Source organism: Arachis hypogaea, chromosome 19 (genome assembly GCF_003086295.3).
Source record: "Arachis hypogaea cultivar Tifrunner chromosome 19, arahy.Tifrunner.gnm2.J5K5, whole genome shotgun sequence".
Classification (NCBI taxonomy): Eukaryota; Viridiplantae; Streptophyta; class Magnoliopsida; order Fabales; family Fabaceae; genus Arachis; species Arachis hypogaea.
This window is the reverse complement of record NC_092054.1, coordinates 18,899,608-18,924,492: the sequence shown is the minus strand read 5'-3', so window position 1 is coordinate 18,924,492 and position 24,885 is coordinate 18,899,608. Positions and strand designations below refer to the sequence as shown.

At 34.7% G+C, this 24,885-nt stretch overlaps 2 protein-coding genes across 2 annotated transcripts; both read right to left on the bottom strand.

Moving 5' to 3' along the window:
- Positions 1–8,798: 8,798 nt before the first annotated feature.
- On the bottom strand, positions 8,799–12,637 carry LOC112779964 (uncharacterized). Its single transcript, XM_072227719.1, has 4 exons — positions 11,852–12,637; positions 11,676–11,765; positions 11,452–11,564; positions 8,799–9,054 (listed from the first exon to the last, which is right to left on the bottom strand). Exons 1-2 carry the CDS (start codon positions 12,341–12,343, stop codon positions 11,730–11,732), a joined length of 528 nt encoding a protein of 175 aa, XP_072083820.1. The 5' UTR covers positions 12,344–12,637; the 3' UTR covers positions 8,799–9,054; positions 11,452–11,564; positions 11,676–11,729.
- A 3,634-nt stretch (positions 12,638–16,271) lies between these two features.
- LOC112778054 (uncharacterized) lies at positions 16,272–23,121 on the bottom strand. Its single transcript, XM_072228313.1, has 6 exons — positions 23,013–23,121; positions 21,983–22,029; positions 19,346–20,005; positions 19,170–19,274; positions 18,946–19,058; positions 16,272–16,548 (listed from the first exon to the last, which is right to left on the bottom strand). The coding sequence occupies exons 1-4, from the start codon at positions 23,119–23,121 to the stop codon at positions 19,224–19,226; spliced, it is 867 nt and encodes a 288-aa protein (XP_072084414.1). The 3' UTR covers positions 16,272–16,548; positions 18,946–19,058; positions 19,170–19,223.
- Positions 23,122–24,885: the final 1,764 nt, after the last annotated feature.

The window sequence follows — 24,885 nt, the reverse complement described above, 5'->3', positions numbered from 1 at the left end:
GCAATTAAAATTAACAAAAGTAATTATAAATTGCATGATAATTGTTTATATTATTTTTTATTTTGAAAAAAGTTGTATGTTTAACAGTTATTTAGCTTCAAATAAAGTTTGATATTATTATTTGGCTTTTTAATAATTTATCTAAATATTTTTTTTATAATGGGATCATTTATTTTATAATTCAGTGAATAAGTACTAGAAAATATAATAAATATATATTATTAATGTAAAATTAAAAACACTACTACTAACACCTGACTGTCAATAAGAGTATATTATAAAAATTTTAAAAATTTATTAGATTTATTGACAGCTTAAGTGTCAATAAATTTTAATATATTTCCTTAAAATTTTTATTTTGACAATTTATTACCGCCAGTAAAAGTATCACTAATAATATGTTATTGGTAATATTTATCAAAATTATCAACAACGAACATTTTACCACATATATTAATTAATAGTTTGACCATCAATAAAATTGTGGTAATAACCAAGGTTTTTATAGTGTAAAATTTTACATTTGACAGAGTTTGACAGAGTTTGGTCACCATGATATTAATTTGAGTTATGACCTTAAATTATTTGAAAGACCGAAGTGAATTATTTGAAAATTAAATTAAAAGATCAAACTAAATCACTCACAAATATTTCTGAGTACATGAATGTTGTCATGAAGGCTACACACAATTTGTCGATAACTGTTCTTGTGAAGTCGACCTACTTTAGATTGGATAAACTTTTCGCAAGGAAGGGCACGGAAGTTCAAGCACAACTTCAAGTGGGGGTTGAATTCTTGTAAATACTTGTGAAGGCTATTGAGTTCAACTCCAAGCATGTGAACACAATGAATGTTTACCAGTTTGATCGTTTGAGAACAACATTTACAATGGAGAAGTTAGCAGTAGTACCAGGATCTATGCAACAGAATTACCAAGTGTTGCTCGACGAGAGTAAGTTCGACTGAGGATATTTCCAAGCTCTTCACTACCTTCCCTGTCATCATGTTCTGGCGGTGTGCTCGCATGCTATACTTGAATGGAAGGCTCAAGTGCATCTCGTGTATTGGATGCAAACCATATTTAAGGTTTACAGGACGGAGTTCATACCTATTGGTCACGAGGATGACTGGCCCCGCGGCTAATGAGAATTAGGAGAAGTCGTCCCATTTGCACTAGAATTTGCAACAACATGGATGACGTGGAGAGGACAAAGGAGAAGAGGCGTGGACTGTGTCGTTAGGTGGGCTACACACGGAGGAGATGCACCGCATTGATAGGGGAGCCTCCACTTCAGGTGGACGTTAGATGTTACTTTTCGGTTGTGATTTTGATGCTAGTTTTGGAATTTTTGTTATTGTCAATGGTTATTCGAATGCAAATTTTATGATTATCATTTGCTATTTATTGTGCTTTAATGATAGTTCTTATGTTATAATTTAGTATTTAACAACAACAACTAGAATAATCATAGAAATCATAATAATCATCATGATATTGATAATAACAATAATAACCATTGAAATAACCATAACTATACCTAGTAACCATAAACAATATCATCATAATTGGCAAAATAAAAGTACACTACTACTCTCGACCATAAGTAATATCAAATACATGTACTACTCTCGATCTTCACAGTCATGTTGACCACCTTGTGTGGCACAGGTAGAATGAGGTTCCTTTAGACAACCACCCATCCCACATAGTGGAGGATGGACCTCTCTGTATTCTCAACCAAGTGGAGGGTCCATTGGTGGATATGCGGTCTGATTTACGGGTGTATCTCACGGTGGGGGTGGATCGGATGCCCCATCGATGTGATAGCTCATATGGCCTTTGAGATCCCCCGGGCCTCTAATGATGAAGAGGATAAATCATCCATGTGACGTAGGACATATGCTGAGGGAGGTAGAGAGGTATGTATTTGTGCAAACGATTGTGTCTGTGTAACACCAATCATGGCTCCCAAGATATTGGAGGTTGGGTCGAACAAAGTCTGAATCCAATCCGGTATAAACCCAGTCTATGACTCAAAATCCTGTGCCTGAAGCAATAGCTGGTAAGACTGTGAGGCAAGAATATCTGTCTGACTAAATAAAGGATCAAAGGAAATATCCCATTGATACCTAGAATCTACCTGTGAGTCCTGTCCCTGATGGCTAGGCCCAGCCCCTGATGTCTATGTTTGGTGAAGTAGCTTGAGTGTCAAGAAATATGCGGTCCAAGTCCACCAACACGGGAGTCAAGTGTATCTGGAATTAGAATGCCTCCTAGGATATGCATAATGTACCCTCGAGAGTATTGAAATAGTCGCTTATATGTCGCATCCTTAGCCAACTCACCATAAATAGTGTCTTTGAACCACGATAAGTTGACGGTCCACTTATTCTACCCCTGTCTATAGTTTGAACCTGGTACATGTCCTAGTAACTGCTGACACAAGTCCTCTATAAAACGCTCGTCATAGTATTGCTTCCAACTACTAACGCGGCCACTAACAGGGTCTCCATCAATATTTAGAAAAGTATGAGACTCTGGCCGCCATCTCTCCACTAACGTGGATACCAAAGGTCAGTCATGGTCTCACTCAACCATGTAGGCCACATGCTTGAAACAGTCCATCGGAGGTACATCCCGATACTCTCGTCGGGTCTCGCTAGTAAACTCTGATGTGTTCGCAAGACCCTATTAGGCTAAAAAAATATTTAACATTTATGTTAAATATATGCTTAAACTAATGTACATATTTTATACTTATTAAACTCATAATTTAAATGCAGTTGGCCAAGTCTGCCAGCAATGTACTGTGCCTGGTCTAATCTATACAGCGTATCCTCGTAATCTACTGACGATTGGTCCATCAAAGTATCTAAAGTAAAATATTTACAAAATTAATATAAATAATTTTTAAATCCACAAAATTCAAAAAAAAATACTAATTTAATACATTATTCTAAACAGTAAGGTTGCGAGAACCGAACCGGTCAATAAACCGGTCAAATAACTCGTTCAATAGTTTAATAGTCCAAACAGAGTCAAATTGTGGTTGAACCAGTTTAATTGAATATAGTATTATAATAAGACATTCCAAGAAAAAGCAACAGGTCCATAAAATATATTTAGAAATATGAGATTACCAAACAGAAATCAATGTTAACAAATCATACTTCATTTACAATTCCTATTAAAACTTAATAAAATTGTAGGCTCATATCTCATGTATGATAATGGCCTGTGAGCACTATGTAATTGTAAAACTATTTTCATAGTTATGATTGAGTGACTCCCCATATTCATCTAACTAAGAGTAAGTACTCCGCATAAAATAGCTGCAACAACAAACAACACATCATGTTCCACCTCTATCTTGTGCTTTCAACCGCGCTTACAATGATTTCGCTAAGAATTCAAAATTTGAAAAAGGTTTCATTCAAAAGATATGATTTTGAACAATTAAGGAAAATAAACTCCATAACCACAAAGAATAAACGAAAGGCAGCTAATATTACCTTCCAGATAAACATGTTCCACCTCAACGACGGCAACAACTACCTAGAGAAGAAGCACTGAAGAAGCATTGAAGATTGAAGAATAAATCAATAATTTTTTTTAAAAATAAAACTAACGAAGCACTGAAGCAAGCAAGCGACAAGCAGTGGCTAGTGAGGAAGGAGCCGAGGAGTACTTACCGTTGTGGTGAGCAACGACAAGATGATTGAAGAGGAGAGCCACAAGATGAGCGACGTGCGACGGTGAGCAACGTGCAACAGTGAGGTGGGATGCGAGTGACAGCGATGGTAGAGGATTGGAGGCATGGTTTTGGCATTTAGTTGATGGTTGGGGTTAGTAGGTTACACAAATTAGGGTTGAGATTTTAGGAGAGAGAAGGGAGAGAGAGGTTCTCCATGCCATTTGCCCTTTTTTTTTGGGAAATCAAAACAACGCAGTTTTGATTATGGATAGCGAACCGGCACTTTGAAAAACCGGGCTAGTTCATCCGATTTGCCGATTAACTACCGCTTTTGACCCGTTTTTTTTACCAATTTTTTGCAAAACAGTTTTAAGAGTCAATCGGACTAACTAGATTGTCAATTCCGGTTAACCCGGTCGAACCAAATGGTCCAGTCCAATTTTTAAAACCTTGCTAAACAGCAAGGTTCTGAGAACCATACCAATTATCGAATTGCTCTAGTAACTGGTTTACTGGTCCAACCGGTCTAACTGTGGTTCAACCGAAAAAATTGTTTTAGAGTAAAATAAACAAAAAATTATAAATAAATATTCTAAAATATAATTATAGTCTAATATAAATTTTAAAATATCTTCCAAATTTAAAACACTACAGAAAATGTTATCTTCCAAATTAATAATCAACATAGTCTCAAATCTTAAAGATTTTTGGTACAATTAACCACTCAAAAAAATTAAAAATAAAAAATAATAATTAATTATCATGTCCTAGCCAAACAACTTAAGGACCATGTCTGAAATATATATTCCTGCACAGCAACATAAGCAAAATGAAAATTTCTCCAAAAAATTCTCCTTTCCAAAAAGGATATGAGCTTTAAGTAGATACTCATAAAAGGGATCAACCCCCATAAAATAATTCAGGAAAAAATTCCATACAAGAAATATATAGGTCAGTACATTAGCATTTGTGGGTTAAGATAAAAGTATCATAAGATATCAAATAACATTACTATAAACAACAGCAGCATGTTCATATTAAAATCAACGGACCGTCCTTGCCTGATAATGTTCACTGGCACCAGAAAGTATGCCCTGTTTTGGCATATATTGTTACTTTAGAGTATATAGATAACATAAATTTTAATGATGTGAAAGTCAATGTAATTATATCAATAATTTTAATACAAAAAGAATACTAATATGCAAACCGCATGAGGTAAAATAACTAATTTCAACAGATGTTGTTCCTTGATCATTGGTAGTCCAAACAACTTTAGCTATTTTTCAAGTCAAACTACACTAATCACGTCTTCTCTTTTTAGTATTGAATATAAGTGCCACTATAGCAAGAAATCTAAGATATTTTTTCTGAACACTCAAGCTTTTTCTTGTGAAACACTTAAAAGGGAGATTGTACCTTAAACTTCAAGATTTTCCTTTCCAGAACACTTTTAAACTCCTCAGTTTCCTAATGGTCCAGAAGAAAATTACCCAAATTAAAAATTTCAAAAACCTTAATGCCATAAAACGATGAACTTCAAAGGGGCTTTGAACAAAAGAAAGGGATATAAACAACATACGTTTGGGGAATCGAAATTTAGAAACAGTAGCAACATAACAAAGCCATTTTCGTCAACAATAATATTAAAATTAGGAATTAGAAATCAGAAATCATAACAAAGTCATTTTCATCAATAATTTCAACAACACAAAATTCATGTAATCATAACAGAGTATAAAAGGAAAAATCCTATAAGCACTATCACTAACCTTTAACAGCGGTGGAGCGCGACGAAGAGCAGGATGACGACGAGACAGCGAGCAACTCGAACAGAGAAGCCACGGGAGGATGGACGCTGAGCAAAGCTAGAACAGAGAGTTTGGTCTTAGAACCTTGGCAAAGAGGGAAGCCGTGGAGGCGCCGACAACCACAGACGGCGGCGGTGGAACTGTTAAAGAAGCTATGGTTTTGGTTTTGGGTTTTTGTCTTTTGGAACTTTGAAGAAGGAGGGTTCTTTGTTGAGTGAGAGTGACAAACGCACGAAGGAGGGAGGGTTGAGGAAAAGGGGGCGTTGTTTTTTTTTTTTTAAATATACAAAACTACGTTATTTAGAAGAACCGGTTATTTTCGATTCGGTCCAATTAGCCAGTTCGATGGTTTTTGGAAAATTTTTTAATTAATGGTTTTACTCATAGAATCATACCGTTTTTATCGCCGATTTTTGGTTAGACTAATTGAACCAGCTGGTCTGGTGCAATTTTCAAAACCATGCTAAACAGTTAACAAAAATATCTCTAAGTAATTAATTATAAATAACTTTTATAATAATTTTTAAAGCATTAACTCTAAATATTTATTCCTATATTTCTAAGTAATTAACTAAAAATAATTATTCCTATATTTTATTGAATAATTAATTCTAAATGATTATTTCTATATTTCTAAATAATTCATTTTAAATGATTATTTTCATATTTTTAATTAATTAATTCTATATAATTAGTAATTTAATAATATCTAATGCTAACTAATTATACCAGAAATTTTATTCTAAACTTAATAAAATAATATCAAAACAAAATAATTTAAAAACAAAAAAGTAATTTATATAACTTACTTGAAATTTTATTTGAGGAGAGGAGAGAGTAAGGATGAAAATAAAAGGAAGAGTGAAAGAGTTTGTCGTGGGTGAAAAGTGAAAAAATGAGGAGACCATCTTATTTTTATATTGAATGTGAACTTCTCTATGCCAGTAGATGAACTCTTTATTTTTCATGAAATTCGCTGATGCAGTAGATAAACTTCATCAGATTAGTTAAATTCGCTACTGTATTGGACGAACTTGCTCCAACTTCCAAAAAACATTGAAAAATAGAGATAAAAAAAATTTCACTAATAACATGTATTTTTTCAAGACATTTATGCTGTGAGAATTGCTTAAAGATGAAATGCCCAAAGAAGTATTTCCTAGAATAGTTCTATAATGTCTTCTTAAATACAAAATTAAATAAATAATTTTGTTAAATAAATATCTTTAGACCATTATATATATATATATATATATATATATATATATATATATATATATATATATATATATATATATAGGTGGTATCCCGAGATTGAAGAGATTAAATCCCTCCCGGGAACACACGAAACAAAGATATGAACTACGTAAATAAAAATGGAAAAGAGATGTTTCCAATTCATCTAAATCAGAAGCTTTTTCTATATCCATATGATCTACTTTAGTAGATCGATATTGCCCATATAATGAAAGCAGATCTTGGTCCATGGAGTCCCAAGAAGGTAAGAACTCCAACCTGTCCGATGCTTCTTCGGCCATGAATTGACCTAGCGACGTGAACCTCGGGTGAGGTGCACTAGCCCTTCCCCAAAACAAAAAAAGAATGCCGCTATCATGCGCGAAGCGAAGCTTGATAGGAGCCCGAGAGAATAGAGCAAACTCGACGTCACAAAATATATTGTTTTAAATGAATTGTGAAACATGACAACATACTACTAGATAACATTAAAAAGTAATATTTCAAGTAGTTTGGCAAATCAAGAGCAATTATTTTCCGTCAAGTGGGTTAACTTCATGAATAAGTTTATATGATTTAACCACCTGAATTTATTAGCTTTAGCACTAATATTGTTTGTCACTTGCACAAAGCACTCTATGGTTTGAAATAAGTTCCTTGAACTTGGTTCATTACCCTTAGTGCTACTCTTTTTAAAGATAGATTTACTAACGCTAAATTTGACTCTTCTCCTTTTGTTCATTTTTTTTCACTCTTGTGTTTATATTTTGGTATATGTTGATGATATTCTAATTACAAAGAACAGTAATTTTGATATCTCATCTTTGGTTGTCATCTTTGGTTGTCGAACTAAAATCAATTTTTTAAAGACCTTGGAACTCTTCATTATTTTTTAGGCCTTGAAGTGACATATCCGTCTAATTTTAAACTTCATATATCTCAAACGAAATACATTATTGATTTGCTTAGAAAAACAGGCATGGACAAGTCAAAAAGTGCTCTTACACCTATGCTGACAACTGAAAAACTTAGTACAAAAGACACTGATGATATCTTTGACAAATCTACCATGTATAAGTCTGTTATAAAAAGTTTGCAATATGCAACATTCACACACCCTGAAATAGCATATTCAGTTAATCGTGTGAGTCAATTTATACAAAAACCCCTTTAACAATATTGGATAGCAATTAAACGAATTCTTAGATATCTTTCGGGTTGTTCCTCTCATAGTCTTCTTTTTTCAAAAACTAATGAATTTTGAATTCTTGCTTTTTTTTTACAGTAATTGGACAAATGACTTGGATGACTATAAGTCAACTAGTGAATTCTGCATTTATGATGGCTCAAATTTTATCTCATGGTCCAGCCGCAAATAACACACAATTAGCAGGTCTTTTATGGAGGTAGAATATAAGTGCTTGGCAGATACAAATTCAGACATTATGTGGATAAAAAAGCAAATTTTTTATTTTATTATTGAAGAAGAAGGTGAAATTTAACTGATTATTAGAAGAAATTGTGTTTTACAGGGATCTAGGAGCGTGTTTCTGAATTTTGAGGATGCACAATACGCAAAGCGTGTATTTCTCTGACAATACGCAAAACGCATATTGCTTGCATGATCGACATACGTCGAATCCCAATAGACTTGTAAATACGGTGAATTATTACTCTCTCTTCAATTCGTACACATTTTTTTCACTCACAGTTCTACACTTTCAGTTTCCTTTCCTTCTATTCTCTAATGCTTCCATAGTTTCATAGTTTCTCTTGCACGAGGCTTCCATGTCCATTTTCCAAGTCTCTTTTTTTTAAAATTAACAAGTTATTTTAATAATAGTAATGTAATTAGTAGATTAATTATGTGGTTTTTTTAATCTGAAGTAAAAATAATATAATAATAATATTTATAGTTATTATTTATGTAACACCCTAACTACCAAAGCTCACACTTCCGGCTGCGCAACTCTAATAGCTCGGACATTACGACGACACTTATACTACTTAATACTAGAATATGAGCCTGTTTGAAACTTTAAACCGCAACACCGCTCCCAAAAAATACTTTCGTTCGATAACATATATCCATAGATACCATACAACTTACAAAAACTCATAAAGAGTACATCCATATATATACATACATATATATATATATACATAACATTACAAGCATTACCCAATACAATTCCTATCCCTCTTACAGAATATCTCAAGATAAAGGCGAGGGTACAAATAAAAACCTAAAGCAATACAAAACATCTCAACAACAAATAAATAAGCTCTTCGTAACTTCTGCGCCCATATCCTGAAAGGGAAAAAATGTAGGGGGGTGAGAACATCATCCTCGAAAGGGTTCTCAGTAGAGGGTTTTTGGGAATTACTGTAATAGGATACATGAAGATAAACCGTACCAGCGATTAATAACCGTCTTATGCCTCTTTTCAAAAACAACGGTTTATGAATAAAAAGAAATCTAAAATCCTTTTCTGAAAGAGGAACAGTTCAATTCTCAAAAACTCAAGAGCCTTTCAAAACGGTTTATCTATGCTGAACCAAAATAGTCTTTCATATTTTTCCAAACCAGAACACAACCAAAACCAACCATCGGTCCACCTCATTTCAACCACGGCCCTAGGCCCAAACAATCCAACCATCAACTAATCACCACAATCCAACAGAGTCCCAGTAGCAAACATAAATAGGAAGATGCAAGCACAAACAAACAGTCATTGCAAGTAGAACAATTAGCAATTAATCACATAGGTAAATCGAGTACAATATGCACACCCAAACAATGTCACATAGATGCATATGATGCATGCCTGTTCCTAGTGGCTGATGATATCATCTGTCGGTTATAGAGCCAACCCGACAAGTCCTGGTAGCTAACCATTGGACTGTCCCTCTATCGTGCATCCCCAACTCGAGTTATACTCATCATAAACTTGATCATAATCATGATCCATATCCATCACCTTCACTGGTCAATATTTACGGGGGCGAGCTCATCCGGGACTTTCACAGTGCCCGACCATACTTACGACATATGGTCAAAAGAGATTTGAGTCTCAACCTGGAGCACGTGGTGGCTAGCCACTGCTTCCTCCCAGGGAAACCCTCATCTCCGATAGTGGAAGTGCAACATTCATATTTATCAATGATTCAGCATAAACATGCATTCAATCTCATCCATGGATCAACATCCATCTCAGCCATCCGGCTCATGATTCATTCCAGAACCAACCAATATTCATATCATACACAGCCATTCCGGCTCACGGTTCAATCCAGAACCAACCAATATGTATAATCATACACAGTCATTCCGGCTCACAACAAAACAGCACTTCCACATTCAACATCATCAATTCATAAAATCGGCATTTAAGCCATAAATCACTTTGAAATCAAGTTTCAACTCTTTTCAGCCTTGGCTTTAGAAATCTCGTTTCTCAAATCATCTCAGGCTCATAAGCCAATTTTACTGAAAGTAAGTTCCCTTTTTAAAACAAAGCCACTCTCGGCATTCTCTTTCCAAAACTTCCAAAACCATGGCAAGTTAAGGATTTATTTCAAAGTATTCAAAATCACCCATACAACAATGGGATTTTATAACAAAAGTTTTTCGGCAGAGTCCCAAGTCTTTAGGGAAGGTCAACCTATATCAATTCCTAAAAATTCATTGAAACTCTTAAAATCATGGATTCTCGGTTCAAGTAAATAAAACTGAATTTATTATGAAATCGACTATACAAAATCACAAGTTCTAACCCGGTCCAAAAATCAACTCATTTAAAAAGGAACCGGTTCATTTGAATCAAACCACTTTCAGGCTTTCTTTTTGGAATCCATTTTTCTAACTCTTCCAAAATGCCTCAAACTTAATTACTGAATCAAAAGTCTAGATTCCTTTGAAATCACTAAAAGCTCTTTTTTTATATTGAAATCAATATTAGAGCATCATTCTTTCCTTCAGTGATTCAAACGGTAAAAATAGTTCACTTCTAAATAAGTCAAACTCAAGGCATAAAGTTCACTAAATAAATTAAGCGTGAAAATATAAATATTCTCTTAATAAATAAAATAATACAACTTCTCAAATCCAATCCTTTTTAAATAACTTTTTAAACAAGACTAGAATTTTGTAGAAATTTCGGCAGCACCTCCCCTAAAACTTGGACTTCTGCCACCCGGTTCGGGTCCCAACTAAACCGTTTCTCATTCCTTTTCAACAGCCCAAAACCAGAAATCAATTCAAAAGCAAGCTAAATCAAACAGTCGCCTCAGTGGCATATCTCAAGGAAACCATTTCAAAATCAACTCAATATCAACCGATTTAACTCATTTCTAAAGCTTTAAAGAATCGGGTCAGCAATAAATCATTTATCAAAACCAAATCAATTAAAGCAACCCAGGCTGAATTTCAAGAGTATTCTATCTTTCACATCATCAAAATAATTGACTCACTTCAAACCAATCCTCAACGGATTAAACTCATATTTCAAATCTTTAAAGAATCAACTTCCAAACATTACATTTCACAAGCCACACAACAATTCAGCCAAACCAACATCCATAGTCATTCGAGTCAATCAAATAATACATAAGGCAGATACAATCACCGAATACACAATATCTCACACCAGTATCCATATGTAATAATTCCAATACACAAAACATAGTTTTTGGAAAGCGCCCCTACCTCAAAACGTAATTCCATAGCCCAAAAGTCTCGCAGAGTCCTCTCCGCCTCAACCCAAACCAACTGCAGCCAGCAACTCGGCTCCACTTGCGTTCTCAACAATCTCACCAACTCTAATCGCAACACATAACAATTAGGACTCGACCCCACGTTACCAAAACTCATATTCATTAACCAAGCACAACAAGTTACTAACGTAAGGCTTTCGAAATAGAGATACTTACTAGATTAACGAAACGAAACAGCCGCAACTCCAAATCGACTCGGCAACGGCTCCGTTAATAAATTCTGAATAACGGCAGCGGCCCGAATTTCTGATAATAGCAGTTGTACAACCACGCAGTGTCAATACTCTTTCCGAAATCCAAAAAGGACAGAAACCGTAAATTAAAACCCTTACCGGCATACTTTTTCGGCGACGGCAGAAGTAACCAGTAGCTCCGGCGGTGGTTCCGGCGGCCTCAACAACTTCTTCGGTAGCCATACACGACAAGAGACAACCCCGGTTGCAGCTGGTTGGGCAGCGGCAGCTTCTGACAGCCATAGAAGCTCCGGCGGCCAGAACAACGGCACGGCCTCTCCCTCCTTTCACGGTTCCCATGACAGCAACCACCCAGCTCCGGTGATGGTGCGCTCGCAGCAACAGCGCCCAGGCACGCCGCGATGTCACAAGGCAGCGTCCCTTCCTCACTAGCAGCAAAACCCACGACGGTGACCATGGCAAGGCGACTTGGCCAGTCAGTGGCGGCAACGAGGATGCACGGCGGCGGCTGGTTCGCAGCAACAGCGCCCCTGGCGGCCAGCCTTCTAGTGCGACTTCTCTCCCCTCGAGTGCATCATAGCGGCGACAACCAGCGTGGACGCAGTGGTGACGATGGCGCGGCGGCTCCATGCTCGCGACCACCCTCACTCGCGAGCCAACCCCATGTCGATTCTGCTCTTTTTGGCGACGGCGCAACGACGCAATGGTGGCGGCGAACTTGTGACAGGCGCGATGCCCTCCCTCTCTCTGCCCGATCTCTTCTCCACCGTGTGTGTGTTTGTTCGGTGTGTAGGCTGACTAATGAAAACTGAGAGTGGGGGTATGAGAGGGGATGTGGGTGGCGGCGGTGACAAGCTTTCTTTCCATTACCAAGGGTGTGTGCTGCGCAGAAGGAGGATGAAGGAGGGCTGGTAACTGCGCAGCATGAAGGAGAAATATTTTTGGGGATAGGTGTGGCAAAATTAGGGTTAGGGGCATTATGGTAATTTCACCTAAAATTGGGAATAATATAGTAATTGAAACCCAATTCAAACCCAATAATAATATCTATAAAAATACTATTTGCTCATCAATTGCACCACTTATTTTCAATAAAATGTCCAAATCAAATAATTATGAATAATATAATTAAATCATTTATTTTCCAAAGTAGCAGTACTTATATTTAAAATATTAATTATTTAATCCAAACCATACCAAAATCCTTATTATTTCACCACTATCAACTTTATAATCAAAATATAGAAAATAATCCAATAATTATAAAATTGGATAATAATCTCAATTTATTTCAAATTCAATAAATCAAAACTTGCTTTAATTATCCTTAAGAAAATAATCTCTGAAATTAAGGCTATAAATAACTATATGATTTGAGACTTGATCATAATAAGACTTTTCAAAAGTTCTGGGTCTTACATCCTACCCACCTTATAAAAATTTTCGCCCTCGAAAATTGATACAAAAGGAAAGAAATTTCATACACTTCACCCTTGAAAACGTTTAAGGAAGAAGCAAAAATATCTCAAAACATAATCATATATACGGTTTTCAAATACTGGGATTGTCGTATGCATAAGGATACAAACGTAGGAGTGTGATTGCAAGGCAAACATTACAAGATAGACTCAATGCACAAGGTCACATGAGCTCAAGGCTTTACAAAAACTTGAGGTGCCAAAATAGGGTGCAAATCAAGATAGGCGTTCACAAAGCAAAGTGGTAATTAGTGTGGTAAAAGGCTGCAAGGCATGTTGGTATTTAAACAACGGCATAACGTTCGCTGACAATTCTCGTTCCCACTTCAGAACTTCAATTTCCCAACTCTACCAATCATTTTACAACCTCATAGCCAATCATAAGCCAAACAACCGCAAACCCGTCCGCAAGGAACAGAATACCCACAACTCTTAACGTTGTACACCTACCGCTTCAACTTCCGTATACACATATCACGTCTTAAAGGACTAACGCATTGCGTTACTACATCTACAAGTCGCACATGATATCAAAATAATTCTCGAGTCTACTCAGAAGGATACAAGATTCTAGAAAGGTGAGTCAAATGTCAAAGATAGTACTCATAGATTTTGAGAGAATGTATCCAATTCCAGATAAACAAGGGTGCTCAAGCAAAGAAGTTTGCTAGAAATAAATCGATTAACAAGTCCAAAAATAACCCTTAGATCAATGAAATTCAATTGGATCAATAAGAAGAAAACCAGCGTATCAGTTTGAAACAAACTCAAGCTGAGTCGAAGAAGTATGAGGTTTACAGAAAAGAATATCTCAGACCCAAGACAAAGCTCACAGAACTCAAGAGCATAATTAAAATACTTCCGAATACATTGTTCTTAAAAGAATTAAAAACTTGTAAAAATATCACTTCGCAGTCTGAAAGAGAAGTTAAACAACAAACATCCTTCAAGGGAGTAACAAAAGCATAAACGTGGCTTTACTTCAATACAAGTTCATGTTGAAGTAGATTTTGTAGAGTTCCAAAAACAAAATGCACACAACTTTGGCTAAGAGCTAAAATATTTTCTCAAATATTTTAGAAAGATATTTAGATGCACAACTTAACCAAAAGCAGTTCATAAAAACTCGGAAGTAATCAAATGCTTGTTCAAAATTCTCAAAATTTCATATTCAAACAAGCGTGTATAACATTTATAGCAAGTACGAAAGAGGAAGTTAAACTCTTTTTAGAAAAGAAACTCAGAAGTAAAAATTTGCTTACAATTTGGTAAAGGAAATAAGTGATGCGTTACAAACGAACCGATTTCCACTAAACAAGGAAGCTCTCCAAGGCCTCATTTAAAATAGCGCATGCCGATTTTTAAATTAACTTCATCAAAATTGAACAATGGTTTTCAATCTCAATCAAGCAATAGAAAGTAAATTCCGTTTAATATTTCTTCAAAGAGAATTCAAAACTTCTTTAAAAAGTTCAGAACAAGACTCCCAAAAGTGTTCTTAAAATCACCATCTCAGAAGAACATTCAAGAAGTTTAAGATGTACTAAAAAGGAGTCAAGCCTTGCAAGAAAGGATCTTAAACCAAAGTAGTCCAAACAAGATTCACTAGGCATGAGTCATCAAACAAGCTTTCAATTGATCCAAAAGAATATAAAAGTCATAGGAAAAGACAACTCAATCATTAGTAATTTCTCAAAGGTAAATCTTTAACTAAAAACTCTTGTAGAGAAAATGAGAGAATAAACAATGCACTAATTTGAAACGAATCAAACTGACTCACATACGGATGAGATTCACAAGAGAGGACAAACCAAGATCAATGGTAATTTCACAAGATGTAAAATATTAGTTAAAAACAGAATCACGTATGACATTCATACAGGTGAAAAGCTTAAGAAAAAACTTAGTCCGTTCATAAGAAGAAAGTTATGAATCCAACATTTTCAAAAGAAACAGCAATGGCATAAACAACATGGCATGCTAAATCAAACTCAATTCAAAATAAGTTAAGTAAAACTTATCAAACGAAACTCAACCGGGATAAAAGTGAAAAAATCCTTTCTTTTCAAAATTTGAAAAATACCCAAATGCATAATCAAATGAAGATGTGCATTGGAACTATAGTAAAAATACTAGAAAGTCAAATTGTATTTAAAGTAAAAGCAGTTCCGCAAACCAGTAAAAGTACAGGAGAGGTATTAGAAATAAATAGCTGTTAAACTGTATAAGAAATCTTCAAAGTTCCACATATAGATAAGTGTATATCTAGTCAACAGAAATTTTTATAAAAATCTCAAAATTGGCTGTAATTCACTGTCAAATAAGAGGAAAACTGAATCAACAATTTCTCTAATAATGGATTCGGAATCCAAAGTTAAAATGCACAGCGCATTAGGACAAGTTCAAAGTCATATCAAAGGATACATGAATCAAAAAGAACTCAAACAGAGAAAGACAGATGTAACAAGGATTCCAAACAGGCATATGCAATTGAGATCAAACAATAATGCATATGAATAGAGAAATAGAGTGGGGACATCAAATTACTTTTCAAGAGGAGTAGCAAACAAGAGCTTCAAGTTAGGATATAAAAGAACAGGTCGACTCGAACAAAATTCAAGACACACAACTGAATAGCCTCGAGAAATAGTTCCCAATTTTTCCAAAACCCGCGATTCGCTTTACTCAAAACTCGCGTATCATCTATGATAACCCATTAGTACTTTCATTTACATAATTCACTAGTATTAAGCCGGCCAAACTTAATATCAGGAATTATGCAATGCAAGACTAACAGCGTTAATCAATAGATCGTCATGTGCATAAAGCTCTAATTCTCGTCATTCGACAAGACCTAATACATGACAAATGCTCAAAGTATGCAATTGAAGCATAGTCGATCCATTCCTCAGGCTCTACAGGAAGGACTGCTTTGATACCATAATGTAACACCCTAACTACCAAAGCTCACGCTTCTGGCTGTGCAACTCTAATAGCTCGGACATTACGACGACACTTATACTACTTAATACTAGAATATGAGCCTGTTTGAAATTTTAAACCGCAACACCGCTCCCAAAAAAAATACTTTCGTTCGATTACATATATCCATAGATACCATACAACTTACAAAAACTCATAAAGAGTACATCCATATATATATATATATATATATATATATATATATATATATATATATATATATATATATAACATTACAAGCATTACCCAATACAATTCCTATCCCTCTTACAGAATATCTCAAGATAAAGGCGAGGGTACAAATAATAACCTAAAGCAATACAGAACATCTCAACAACAAATAAATAAGCTCTTCGTAACTTCTGCGCCCATATCCTGAAAGGGGAAAAATGTAGGGGGGTGAGAACATCATCCTCGAAAGGGTTCTCAGTAGAGGGTTTTTGGGAATTACTGTAATAGGATACATGAAGATAAACTGTACCAGCGATTAATAACCGTCTTACGCCTCTTTTCAAAAACAACGGTTTATAAATAAAAAGAAATCTGAAATCCTTTTCTGAAAGAGGAACAGTTCAATTCTCAAAAACTCAAGAGCCTTTCAAAACGGTTTATCTGTGCTGAACCAAAATAGTCTTTCATATTTTTCCAAACCAGAACACAACCAAAACCAACCATCGGTCCACCTCATTTCAACCAAGGCCCTAGGCCCAAACAATCCAACCATCAACCAATCACCACAATCCAACAGAGTTCCAGTAGCAAACATAAATAGGAAGATGCAAGCACAAACAAACAGTCATTGCAAGTAGAACAATTAGCAATTAATCACATAGGCAAACCGAGTACAATATGCACACCCAAACAATGTCACATAGATGCATATGATGCATGCCTGTCCCTAGTGGCTGATGATATCATCTGTCGGTTATAGAGCCAACCCGACAAGTCCTGGTAGCAAAGCATTGGACTGTCCCTCTGTCGCGCATCCCCAACTCGAGTTATACTCATCATAAACTTGATCATAATCATGATCCATATCCATCACCTTCACTGGTGAATATTTACAGGGGCGAGCTCATCCGGGACTTTCACAGTGCCCGGCCACACTTATGACATAGGGTCAAAAGAGCTTCGAGTCTCAGCCTGGAGCACGTGGTGGCTAGCCACTGCTTCCTCCCAGGGAAACCCTCATCTCCGATAGTGGAAGTGCAACATTCACATTTATCAATGATTCAGTATAAACATGCATTCAATCTCATCCATGGATCAACATCCATCTCAGTGATCCGGCTCACGGTTCATTCCATAACCAGCCAATATTCATATCATACACAGCCATTCCGGCTCACGGTTCAATCCAGAACCAACCAATATGTATAATCATACACAGTCATTCCGGCTCACAACAAAACAGCACTTCCACATTCAACATCATCAATTCATAAAATCGGCATTTAAGCCATAAATCACTTTGAAATCAAGTTTCAACTCTTTTCAGCCTTGGCTTTAGAAATCTCGTTTCTCAAATCATCTCAGGCTCATAAGCCAATTTTACTGAAAGTGAGTTCCCTTTTTAAAACAAAGCCACTCTCGGCATTCTCTTTCCAAAACTTCCAAAACCATGGCAAGTTAAGGATTTATTTCAAAGTATTCAAAATCACCCATACAACAATGAGATTTTATAACAAAAGTTTTTCGGCAGAGTCCCAAGTCTTTAGGGAAGGTCAACCTATATCAATTCCTAAAAATTCATTGAAACTCTTAAAATCATGGATTCTCGGTTCAAGTAAATAAAACTGAATTTATTATGAAACCGACCATACAAAATCACAAGTTCCAACCCAGTCCAAAAATCAACTCATTTGAAAAGGAACCGGTTCATTTGAATCAAACCACTTTCAGGTTTCTTTTTGGAATCCATTTTTCTAACCCTTCCAAAATGCCTCAAACTTAATTACTCAATCAAAAGTCTAGATTCCTTTGAAATCACTAAAAGCTCTTTTTTTATATTGAAATCAATATTAGAGCATCATTCTTTCCTTCAGTGATTCAAACGGTAAAAATAGTTCACTTCTAAATAAGTCAAACTCAAGACATAAAGTTCACTAAATAAATTAAGCGTGAAAATATAAATATTCTCTTAATAAATCAAATAATACAACTTCTCAAATCCAATCCTTTTTAAATAACTTTTTAAACAAGACTAGGATTTTGTAGAAATTTCGGCAGCACCTCCCCTAAAACTTGGACTTCTGCCACCCGGTTCGGGTCCCAACTAAACCGTTTCTCATTCCTTTTCAACATCCCAAAACCAGAAATCAATTCAAAAGCAAGCTAAATCAAACAGTCGCCTCAGTGGCATATCTCAAGGAAACCATTTCAAAAATCAACTCAATATCAACCGATTTAACTCATTTCTAAAGCTTTAAAGAATCGGGTCAGCAATAAATCATTTATCAAAACCAAATCAATTAAAGCAACCCAGGCTGAATTTCAAGAGTATTCTATCTTTCACATCATCAAAATAATTGACTCACTTCAAACCAATCCTCAACGGATTAAACTCATATTTCAAATCTTTAAAGAATCAACTTCCAAACATTACATTTCACAAGCCACACAACAATTCAGCCAAACCAACATCCATAGTCATTCGAGTCAATCAAATAATACATAAGGCAGATACAATCACCGAATACACAATATCTCACACCAGTATCCATATGTAATAATTCCAATACACAAAACATAGTTTTTGGAAAGCGCCCCTACCTCAAAACGCAATTCCATAGCCCAAAAGTCTCGCAGAGTCCTCTCCGCCTCAACCCAAACCAACTGCAGCCAGCAACTCGGCTCCACTTGCGTTCTCAACAATCTCACCAACTCTAATCGCAACACATAACAATTAGGACTCGACCCCACGTTACCAAAACTCATATTCATTAACCAAGCACAACAAGTTACTAACGTAAGGCTTTCGAAATAGAGATACTTACTAGATTAACGAAACGAAACAGCCGCAACTCCAAATCGACTCGGCAACGGCTCCGTTAATAAATTCTGAATAACGACAGCGGCCCGAATTTCTGATAATAGCAGTTCTACAACCACGCAGTGTCAATACTCTTTCCGAAATCTAAAAAGGACAGAAATCGCAAATTAAAACCCTTACCGGCATACTTTTCCGGCGACGGCAGAAGTAACCAGTAGCTCCGGTGGTGGTTCCGGCGGCCTCAACAACTTCTTCGGCAGCCATACACGACAAGAGACAACCCCGGTTGCAGCTGGTTGGGCAGCGGCAGCTTCTGACGGCCATAGAAACTCCGACGGCCAGAACAACGGCACGACCTCTCCCTCCTTTCACGGTTCCCATGACAGCAACCACCCAGCTCCGGTGATGGCGCGCTCGCAGCAACAACGCCCAGGCACGCCGCGATGTCACAAGGCAGCGTCCCTTCCTCACCAGCAGCAAAACCCACGACGGTGACCATGGCGAGGCGACTTGGCCGGTCAGTGGCGGCAACGAGGATGCACGGCGGCGGCTGGTTCGCAGCAACAGCGCCCCTGGTGGCCAGCCTTCTAGGGCGACTTCTCTCCCCTCGAGTGCATCACAACGGCGACAACCAGCGTGGACGCAGTGGTGACGATGGCGCGGCGGCTCCAAGCTTGCGACCACCCTCACTCGCGAGCCAACCCCATGTCGATTCTTCTCTTTCTGGCGATGGCGCAACGGCACGGTGGTGGCGGCGAACTCGTGACAGGCGCGACGCCCTCCCTCTCTCTGCCCGATCTCTTCTCCACCGTGTGTGTGTTTGTTCGGTGTGTGGGCTGACTAATGAAAACTGAGAGTGGGGGTATGAGAGGGGATGTGGGTAGCGGCGGTGACAAGCTTTCCTTCCATTACCAAGGGTGTGTGCTGCGCAGAAAGAGGATGAAGGAGGGCTGGTAACTGCGCAGCGTGAAGGAGAAATATTTTTGGGGATAGGTGTGGCAAAATTAGGGTTAGGGGCATTATGGTAATTTCACCTAAAATTGGGAATAATATAGTAATTGAAACCCAATTCAAACCCAAGAATAATATCTATAAAAATACTATTTGCTCATCAATTGCACCACTTATTTTCAATAAAATGTCCAAATCAAATAATTAGGAATAATATAATTAAATTATTTATTTTTCAAAGTAGCAGTACTAATATTTAAAATATTAATTATTTAATCCAAACCATACAAAAATCCTTATTATTTCACCACTATCAACTTTATAATCAAAATATAGAAAATAATCCAATAATTATAAAATTGGATAATAATCTCAATTTATTTCAAATTCAATAAATCAAAACTTGCTTTAATTATCTTTAAGAAAATAATCTCTGAAATTAAGGCTATAAATAACTATATGATTTGAGACTTGATCATAATAAGACTTTTCAAAAATTCTGGGTCTTACAATTTAAATTAAATAGTGTTTATTAGTAGTAAGAACAAATATATAATTAGCAATGATACTTTTATTATATATTTAGATGAACGAGGATGATGTTAATTAGTATTAAATATATTTTAAATTTAAATATATTTTTTAATTTAAGTAATTTAAATCTAAAAATAAATATAATTGTAAATTTAATTTATATTTTAAAAAATTCAAATTTAAATAGATATATAAATATATTTCAGTTTTAATTATATATTTAAATTTGAATTTAAATATATTTCGAATTTAGATATATATGTAAATTTGACGTTAGATATATTTTAGGTTTATTTATAAATTTAAATTTAAATAGTTTTAAATATATATTTATAATTTAAATTTAAATATATTTTGAATTTAAATATATATTTAAATCTGAATTTAAATTTACTTTGATTTTAAATATAAATTTAAATATATTTTAAATTTAAATTTATATTTAAATTGACTTTAAATTTAAATTTAAATATATTTTAGTTTTAATTAAACATTTAAACTTGAATTTGAATAAAAATTAAATATATATATATATATATATATATATATAAATATATTTATAATTTAAAATTAAATATTTTTCAGATTTAAATACATATTTAAATCTGTCTTTAATTATATTTTGGTTTTAGGTATATATTTAAATTTGAATCTAAATATATTTAAATATATATTTATAATTTGAATTTAGATATAAATTAAACATTTATCGAATTTAACTATATATCTAAGTTTGAATTTAAATATATTTTTAATTTAAATATATATTTCAAATTGAAAATATTTTTAATTGTTAATTTAATATATATTTAAATATGAATTTAAATATATATTTAAGTTTGATTTCAAAAGTTTTTGAATTTAAATATATTTTAAACATATTAAATATATTATATATTTTTTATATATATCTAAATTCGAATTTAATTTAAATATCAATATTTAAATTTAGATTTAATAAAGATTATATTATGTTTTTTTTTCAAAAAAAAAAAAATAAACGCAGAAAATGGTTCGTGACATTACGTGTCTTGAAGATTTCATTGTTGAATACTTTGATCGTTCACCCTAAGTAATTATTTTTATTGTTGTTGTTGTTGTTGTTGTTGTTTTCAATTTGTTTCAGAATTCAAGAAATTTGGAATCAAGATATCTCTACCAAGATACGTATGATCCCCAAATTGAAATCGAGTTATGGGATAATGGATTTTATCACATATCTCATATACTTGGAAATCTTACTGTACACAATGCACTTATCAATGCCTTGATTGAGCGATGGCGCCCGAAAACTCATACATTCCACCTTTCACACGGTAAATGCATGATTACCTTAGAAGATGTTGCAATATTTTTTGGACTCTCCACAGATAGTTTACCTATATCAGGATTTACAGATAGCAGTAGTAGTAGCCTTGAAAATGAATTCATAAAACAATTTGCGACAGTACCTACTGCAGCTGATCACAAAGGAAGTGGTGTCAAACTTGCATGGCTCCACACCCTAAAGCAGCGCATGCAGTTGGATATCATCCTTCACAGACAAATGTACATAAATATTCATATATTATTGTTGTTCGGCATAAATTTATTTTGTGACAAATCTGGAATGACAGTCCACTAGAAGTTCTTGCCTCTACTCAAAACCTTAAGGCAATAAGTTAATTGGTCTCTCATCTTATAAACTTCTCACTCTTCCTTGCTTTCTTTGATGTGGGACTAATTTCATGCACTCCTCAGTCCTCACACTTGCAACATTAACAATCTCCCCCTCAAGTGTGAGCCTCTACATCAGGCACTAACTCCCCTTCTTTCTAGCTCCTCCACCATGAGTATTCATCCATCACACCGCCACAAAACACCGCGGGACACGCGCCGTCCGGACCACCTTTGCCGGGAAGACTTTTGATGCTTCACCTTGAATACGCCTTAAAAGTTAAAACCACCAGACCGATTAACCATCGGCTCTGATACCACTTGTTGGGCAACTGTGGGGAGCTCTCGACCACCGGAGAGACTTCGGGGAGGAATCAAGTGAGAGAACATAAGATGAGAAGACCCCACATCCAACTCAAAACCTTAAGGCAGTAATTTAATGGGTCTTTCATCTTATAAACTCCTCACTCTTTCTTGCTTTCTTTGATGTGGGACTAACTTCATGCACTCCTCACACTTGCAACATTAACAATCCACTCCCCTGCGAATGGTATAATCTTTAATTGCTGCAATAACAGTCTTCCTAGAACTGACTTCCATGCCAACAACAAATTCAACGTCCGTAACAAATTCAATAATAATAATAATAATAATAATAATAATAATAATAATAATAATAATAATAATAATAATAAAGACTACTTACCTGAGTTGACATACTCAGAAAACTCTGGTACATTCATAGCGTCTAGATCTAAAGCGTGCATGAAAGAAGGCTCTCCAGATGGATATTGGCTCGCCAATGCATTTGTCATATCTGACGTTAGACTCAACTATTATATCATCTTCACTTTCAGTGTTATAAACTGTCCAGTCGATGTTAGCCTCCAGTAAATCAACCTCAACAAATTCTTCAAACTCAACATACAACTCGATAACGGACACTTGTGCCCGTGTTTGCTAGTAGATCGAAAACATCCCTTGCATACTTGCTTCGTCAACCACATGCATTATTTGAAACTGAACGAAATCATCAAACACTAAAATAGTCTGTCTATAAAGAATATTTATGACTCTCTTTAATACTTGATTATCAACACATTGACAAAGTATACTCTTATATTCCTCATATGTTATTGCAAAAGGAATAACAATATCACGTGGATTCTCACATATAAAACTCACACTCTCAGATGTTTGAAAAAAGATTTGACCATTATAATATATTTTTAAATTAATACTTCTCTCCATTTTTATACCCTTACATTCTCAAGAAAATAAAGCACTCTCACCTAATCAACCTGATATCGTTCCTCCTTTTATAATACTTCAGTTATAATTTTTTACCCACGAAATAACGAATACGCAGTCTGTGTATTGTCACTTTAATATTTAAGTAACACAATACGCATTCTGCGTATTGCTTTATAAATATTTAAAAATCAAATTATTTCTCTGCGTATTGTCTTTATAAATGTTAAAAAATGGAATCCACCCCCTGATAATTCGTCCTCTATGAATTCTACCGCTGCCAAAATTTTGCAAAATATCAACACTTCTAATATTAAAGCATTACACCAAATCTTTTTCAATATCTAAAAAATGACCCTAAAAAAGTTTCTCCAAAAGCTGCGCATTACCATACCAATCTCATCGACTATTTTTTATGATAACTTGAGTGCTGTCTTACTTTTAGAAAATTCAATTCTCTAATCTCTATAGTAGATCAAAACATTTTGAAATTAATTTACATCTTATAAGGGACAAAGTTAATAGTAAAAAGTTATACATAGTTCATATCTCCTCATCCTCTCACATGGCAGACATTCTAATTAAGCCATTGTCTACACAATTTGATAATTTTAAAAATAAATTCAGAATTTGTTGTCAACCAACCATAAGTTTAAAAAAAGATATAAGTAGATAAGTTAGCTTAAAAAATTGTTATCTCTATCTTATATAAATAGATATAAATATATCTAAAAGACATATTAAAAAAATATAACATTTTCTCTCTTTTCTCTACTATTCTTCTATTCTCACACACTCCATATGCAGCAGGAGTTCTTTTAAAATTAAATTATTTTAAAAATATTTTGGTGGTGTGTCATTGATAAAGAAAAGCACCAAACAAAAATGACTAGAATTAGAAAAAATATCTTAATAACAATTTATAGAACTACTTCAATTGGCTAGGATAAGTAATGTATTCTTCTTTTTAATTAAGTTCTGGATTTAGGTTGCATGCATTGCAATCACCAAATTAAAAAGAAAATAAAACAAAATTAAACATGTCATATATTTGATTATGTAACAATTTTTTCTATTTTCTAATTTTATTTTAAAAAAATTTCCAACCCTTAATCAATTCCATGGGTTTTTGAAAAAAAAAATTTACTCTTTTCAACTTCAAATAAAGGATAATTTGCATAAATAAATAAAAGATAAATCAATTTTATTTAATTATAACTTTTTTAAAATTATTATATTGCGATCCTATATTTATTTTATATAAATTGCTATAAGATATAGAGGTTTTACAATTTATACATAAACTATTATAAAATATAGATATTTAT

Bases quoted from the DNA above. Each gene is read 5' to 3' on its own strand.
- LOC112779964 (XM_072227719.1), bottom strand. From the start codon at position 12,343: ATGGAGCCGCCGCGCCATCGTCACCACTGCGTCCACGCTGGTTGTCGC. The intron at 11,766-11,851 runs GTAAGGGTTTTA...TGCTATTATCAG, and splicing joins GTCGCCGAAAAAGTATGCCG to AAATTCGGGCCGCTGCCGTT.
- LOC112778054 (XM_072228313.1), bottom strand. From the start codon at position 23,121: ATGACAAATGCATTGGCGAGCCAATATCCATCTGGAGAGCCTTCTTTC. The intron at 22,030-23,012 runs GTAAGTAGTCTT...ATCCTGATATAG, and splicing joins TTCTGAGTATGTCAACTCAG to GTAAACTATCTGTGGAGAGT. The intron at 19,275-19,345 runs GTAAGGGTTTTA...GCGTGGTTGTAG, and splicing joins GTCGCCGGAAAAGTATGCCG to AACTGCTATTATCAGAAATT.